This window comes from Orycteropus afer, unplaced genomic scaffold, assembly GCF_000298275.1.
Source record: "Orycteropus afer afer isolate SDZICR_OR568_19922 unplaced genomic scaffold, OryAfe1.0 scaffold00196, whole genome shotgun sequence".
NCBI classification, from domain to species: Eukaryota; Metazoa; Chordata; class Mammalia; order Tubulidentata; family Orycteropodidae; genus Orycteropus; species Orycteropus afer.
Genome location: NW_006921783.1, coordinates 2,044,550 through 2,051,096, shown reverse-complemented (window position 1 = coordinate 2,051,096; position 6,547 = coordinate 2,044,550). Strand labels below are relative to the sequence as shown.

Genomic DNA, 6,547 nt, shown 5'->3' with positions numbered 1-6,547 from the left:
ACACACACACACACACACACATATCTACTGCTACTAGTCCAAACTAGCATCACGTTTTGGCTATGGTCTTGTAATAATCTAGTAATTCTCCTCCAATCCTTTATCTCTATACTCAATACAGGCTAGGTTATACTCCTAAGCTAAAATATCTAACTTTTCAATACATATTCATCAAATTGTTGTAAAAAATAAGATTCACAGTCAGCTGCACTGGTTTGGACTAGGCATGTCATTGGGAGAACCAAATTACATAATCTCTAAAGGCCCTTCCAATTCTAAAATCTCCAAGTGACTTATTAATTCTTCATAGTATATTCACAAGAGATGTCTATACTATTCTCTGTACTTTAAAAAAATTTTGCTAAACAATAATTAATTAAAATAAAAACTAAGGGTGCACCTTGTTCATCTTCTACAGTATTAATAACTGAGTTCTCCCTCAGAATACCTCCTAGTAACTCATACCTCCGCTATCACATGCCAAGTGTCATACTCTTTAACAGAATTCAATTTCTAAATGGAAGACTATTACATAATGCTTATATTAGTTCATATTTCCCCTAATATGAGAAAGACTATAATTATGGTTACTGTATAACCCTAACCATTGTAGTTAGGAAAGAAAGCAGCTATGAAATTCACAATGTAGTTAAAATACAATCTTTCATATTTAAAAAAAAAGAAAGAAAGAAACTGACCTGCCAAACACTGAAAAGTGACTAATTTACACCTTTTTAAATGGTAAAAATCACTCAATTGTGTCTTAATAACCAGAACTCTGAAAGAGTTTTTCACTTTATTATCTTCTCAATGCCGACAACTGTGTGTGTGTGTGTGTGTGTGCATGTGTATATGTGAGTGATTTGGGTAAAAGTTTATAAAGCAAATTCATTTTCCATACAACTGTCCATACACATTTTGTTTCATGACATTGATTGCAATCCCCATAATGTAACAGGTTTCTTTCCACTTCCATCCTGTGGTTACCTTTTCCCTATGTCTTTCTTTCCTACACATTCCTGCCCTCTGAGCTATCTCCCTGAGCAAATGTTTCCCTTCTGCTCTTCCATGGTTGATTGTTTTAAGGGGTGTACCCACCTACCTGGTGCCATTGTTCACCTCATAGGCCTGTCTATTGTTTGGCTAAAAGTTAAGCCACAGGAGTGGGATCAATACGTAAAACTTTTTAATGACACTTTTTGTTTCAAATACAAAAAATAAAAACTACATCTAGTAAGCCTAAGCTAGAGGCAAATGTTTTTTTTCAAATATAGAAAAACGTATTACTGTGTGCTGACATCTTGCACGCTAGGTCTGACTTTCTGATAGTATATGAAGTAGCCAAGTGTGAAAGCCCAGATGAGTGAGAAATTAAACAACGAAAGGCAACTCTTCTATTTTTCCCTATTGCTTTTTATTAGCCTGTCACTCTTCATACTATCAGAAGTAACATAAAGCAAAGACTGAAATTAAGCAAAAACAAAAATTTAGTTATAGCTCTTTAGGTTTATCTGGTAACTTACATTTAGTTTCTATAAACAGGTTCACTAAAATTATTAAAATAAATGCAATTCAGTTGTGTATTAATTTAGCCTGCTAAAAGGAAGATTAGCCATAAAAAATGGTTATGTGTCCACACACACACACAGATACATACATACATACATATAGATAGATAGATAGATAGATGTGTATATATATAGTAGAACTTAAAACTACACAACAAATACTACAAAATGATACTGGAGCTTGGAATACTTTATTTTCTCCTATCACAACTTGGAAAGTAACAAATAGAAGCAAATAAAATGAACTATTGCTAGGACCATCTCACTAAGCACAACTTACCTAAAGTCTTTGTGTTTGCTAGGAGAGCTTCCTCGTAGGACAGTACATAGTAGAGCACCAAAAGCTGTGCTGTGATACTGAAACGCTGATTAAGGCGAATGCTGTCACCCTGCAGGTAATATTATAAACACTTTAACATACTGTCAAATTTCCCAAGTGCTTTTTGATAGTAAAAGCATTTAAAACAGACGACTCAGTATGGCAGTTTCCAACATCAGATAAAATGCAAGAAATGTTGCTGTGTTTGCATTAAACTCAGAGACCATCTGAAGTTTAAATGAAATTTGAGATGGCATGGAGTATGAAAGGCAACATGCTTAATTGGTCTTTTAAGACAGAAAGCATTCCCATCAGACTGCTTATGAAAGGCTCAAAAGAGTCTAAGGTATTACCTGAAACCACTATGAAGAAAATAACTTCTGAAAAAGGTGTTGCATATTTAACTACAGCGCTGAAAAACACCACTGTTCTTCTATTCTAACAAAATTGGAGGAAAAAAACTTTCTCCAATTCAAATTCTCCGTATGTGAGCCTAAGTTTACCTTAGAATCCCAGGAACCCAAGCAGGGCTGTGTTGAATGTGTTGAAACATCACACAGTCTTTGTCAAACACACAATCTCAGGACAATCCCTTGGATTTTAAATAGAACCTTTAAAAAATTCCTCAAAAAGTGCCTATTTGACAAACTACTTGGAATTAAAACCACTTTTAATTTTTACAGTGGTCTAATGAAATTCAATCCTGTTTTAATTTCTGAACCACCTAAAAATCCTCTAAAAGTCCAGGAAAAAGTTTTAGAATAAGTCAGAAGAATAAGCCGAAAGAAAAGCTAAGAGATGTAAAGAACTACTTATTTTACCCCAATGACTCCTTGGAAAACATTAAGTATCTCCTGTTCTGTGACTGGCTGATTTGTGGCTTCTGGATTAGATTTAGATGCAGGAGTAAGTATAGAATTTATGTATACGTCAATCAGAGGAAGTAATTGAGGATGGAGTGGTGTGGAGGTTTCACACAGCTGTCTATAAATCCAGTCCTAAAAAAAAAGGTTATAAGTACTAAATTAATTATGACAATAATGAAATGCAAGGGAAATTAAATAAATAAATACATACATACATATTTTTATATAATCTTAAAATTTTATTATATAGATCAATGAACCACATTAAGTGTTAACAATTTCAAATATATCTTCTAGTTTCATCACTGTCTTTGATTTAAAAATATGAACCACCTTTATATCCTGAGACTATTGTCTAATGGAAGATAAACATTAACTAAAATGATATAAAGCTTGGCTTTGGATTTTTCATCTATTAGTTTTTAAAGTACAAAAACATTTCAAGCCCCAGTACATCTGCATTAAGAGCAGATGTGTTGTGCTAAAGGACCCCACTGTAATGAGGAATTTTGGGAAAGGGATAGTTCTTCATAGCAAACACTCAGGCAGATTAAAGGAGTGGCTTTGACAAGCACTTGTGGGAGACTGTCCTTTAACTAATGAGCTCTGGTGGCATAGTGTTTAAAGCATCTGGCTGCTAACCAAAAAGGTCAGTGGTTTGAACCCACCAGCCATTCTATAGAAGAAAGATGCAGCAGTATGCTTCCAAAAAGGTTTACAGCCTTTGAAACCCTATGGGCAGTTCAACCTGCCCTATAAGGGTCACTAAGAGTGAGAACTGACTTGATGGCAAAGGATTTGGTTTTGGTCATTTAACCAGTAAATATTCAGATAGTGGGCATGTTAAGCATACAGTTGGACACTTAATTCTTATTTAGCTTATGAAAAATATAAAGAAGCACATGATATAATTAATTAAGGACAACTAAAAGTGATACATCATGTATATACTGTTCACTGGTCTTTGTAAATAAAAGAGCTCTAGAAAAGGTTCAAACATTTCTTAACCTCCAGGGTTTCAGTCTTTTTACTAGAGGACTTTGAACTGTTTGACATAGATAACTACAACAACTTATACAAAATATATAAAAGATATTAGGTATCCTTAAGGAGCTCTGGTAGCACAGTGCCTAAGGCACTTGACTGCTAACCAGAAGGCTGGTGGTTCAAACCCACCAGCCACTCTTCCGAAGAAAGGCTGGGCAATCTACTTCCATAATGAGACCTCGGAAACCCAAGGAGGGGTCGTTATGAGTCGAGGCCAACTCAATGGCACATAACAACAACAGGTATCCTTGTAGCAAATCTGGGAGCTCTGGTAGCATTTGACTAAGGCATTTGACTGCTAACCAGAAGGCTGGCAGTTCAAACCCACCAGCCACTCCTTGGAAGGAAGATTGGGCGATCCACTTCCATAGTGATACCACCTTGAAAACCCAAGGAGGGGTCACTATGAGTCAGATTCGACTCCACAGCAGTGAGAGAGAGAGTTACTAAAAATCTACAAATGCTGGTCATGACTACCCAGCAACTGACTTTCCCACTTTGATGAATAAAATGAAGGTATAGAAAATGGCAATTATCTTGCTAAGGTTTAATGAAACACTCATACGCTATTACTGAGAATTTAGATGGATTAGTAAAATTGTATATTTTGTAAATAACTTAAAAGTTGTATTTGTTTCAAAATCTGAAATTAAGTTCCTACTTATTTAAATGACTAGTAACTTAGCTTAATACTACCCATCTCATATACAAAACCCACAGTAAAGGCTTCCAAGCTGAAACAGCACTGGGAAAAAAGCATTAACTTAGGTTGTGGCTTGAAATATAAATTGAAAGTCATACTTTTATTGATACTTTGTGCTTGGTAAAGGAACGACTCCTGAGAAGCTGGTAAATACAATGAATGGGCAAAAACCCAGTAATGTTGGCACTCAGGTTACTGGTGACAGGAACCCGAACTGCATGAGCTGTGACAACCTATAAAGGAAAAATAGTAATAACATGTACGATAGAACCAAATATAAAATTATTCTCAAGAGAGAGGACTTGTAGGCAGACTATCAACACTTAATGCAAGTGTAATCCTTAGGAATGTATGATGAAAATCAATTATTACATATTTGAATTATGAGGTAGCATACCTATAGGAATTTATAATGTTCTCTAATTTTTAAATGCTTTTAAACATATATATTCAAAGTAACGTCATAAAGGTATATGTGTGTGTGTACATATATATATATATGTGTGTGTGTGTGTATATATATATACACACACACACACATAGATACATAAAATTTTTAAATCATATAATCTGGAATCAACAGTTTTGGAGAAGTTGCCTTATCTTCTGAGTTTATCTTGTATTACAAAATTAAAAAAAAAAAAAGGTTTTGAAAGTCATTATATAAATTGTAAAGTAACATGTAAATGTAAACAGGAATTTTTATTGTTATTCTCAGTATGTCATGCATACACCTTAATTGTGTTTCAAAGACCCTCCATAAAGTTGTCTTCTAGTTGGTTCAAATTTAAAGACATAAAAAAATAACATGAGTCTCCTAAGTTGGGGAGGGAGGGAGATGATGGTAGAGTATAATAGAAGGACAAAGATATTAATTAATTATGCTAAAATAAGCAACAATTATGCATGTATGAGTATTTGCAAGTACCTCTTCTTTTAAGACATACATACTTTATTATATTTAAAGATTTTAATCGACAAATGATCTTGTAATCAATTTTAAATATTAGAATAGCATCCTTTACTGGAAAAATAAAATATCCTTGGGCTTATCCAAAGACAAAAATGCTATGGATAAATAAGAATGTGTAAATACAAGATTAAGAAATTTAGAATAAACCTGTAGAAAATGAGCCTTACAGATTAAAAGTTTAAGTAGGTCTGTATTTTACTTTTCTCCTGACAAGTGCAAGTGATAACAACACTGAGTGGATCATCATCTAAGACTAGACTCTATTCAAAGTCTCCAAGAATATATGAATTTAAAACAGGCTTTGGTATGTAATTAGTAGCTTTAAAAAGTATATTATTCTTTACAAAAGTTCCAAAAATTAAAAAAAAAAGATAAAAAAATCTATTATATCATTATTAGAAACTGAAAAGAAAGTCCATATTATTCTCTTAAGCTGAGATATACAAGTTTTCATTCCAAAGAATGCTATGAAAGAACGTAACAATAGAAAGAAGTACCTGCTCAGTAAAAATTTCCTGTGTGAAGATAGTCTTCATCCTACTCAAGGAGCTTGGCTTAATTACAATCTGAAATAACCAAAAGAATTACAAAAGCATATAAAAATATTATATATGAAGCACAATTTTCTCAGGTAAATTTATTATCTGAAATGGTCCTGATATATAAAATTAATGTTCAAAGACTCTACCCTATTTTAAAAGTGCCATCTCAAGCTCAACATTTAAATATGATTTTCCTCAGATACAGAACCAACATATAAAAGTATTTAGTAAACACCATTATTGACATTTTAAATTAGTGGAAGGAACTGGATTATTCGATAAATGGACCTAGGATACTGCTTTGTGTGAGGGAACACATACATACATACATACATATACATATTCACAAATACAACACCATACATCAAAATAAATTCCAAATGGATTAAAGATTTAAATGTAAAACAAAAGAAGTAGAAGAAGGAGTTCCGGCAAGATGGCGGACTAGGCAGAAGGATTGCACAGACCCTCTTCAACAAAGAAAAGGGAAACCAATTAACACAGACACAGAAGATAATCGTGGACCCCT

At 33.5% G+C, this 6,547-nt stretch overlaps 1 protein-coding gene across 1 annotated transcript in view; it reads right to left on the bottom strand.

The window, feature by feature from the left end:
* The window catches only part of INTS2 (integrator complex subunit 2), a 66,564-nt gene that overhangs the window by 32,723 nt on the left and 27,294 nt on the right, over nucleotides 1-6,547 (bottom strand). Inside the window, exons 11-14 of the mRNA XM_007947873.2 lie at nucleotides 5,974-6,042; nucleotides 4,602-4,736; nucleotides 2,709-2,885; nucleotides 1,849-1,957 (exon numbers count right to left, since the gene is read on the bottom strand). Of these exons, the coding sequence (XP_007946064.1) occupies nucleotides 1,849-1,957; nucleotides 2,709-2,885; nucleotides 4,602-4,736; nucleotides 5,974-6,042 (490 nt within the window). The remainder of the gene's footprint in view (nucleotides 1-1,848; nucleotides 1,958-2,708; nucleotides 2,886-4,601; nucleotides 4,737-5,973; nucleotides 6,043-6,547) is intronic.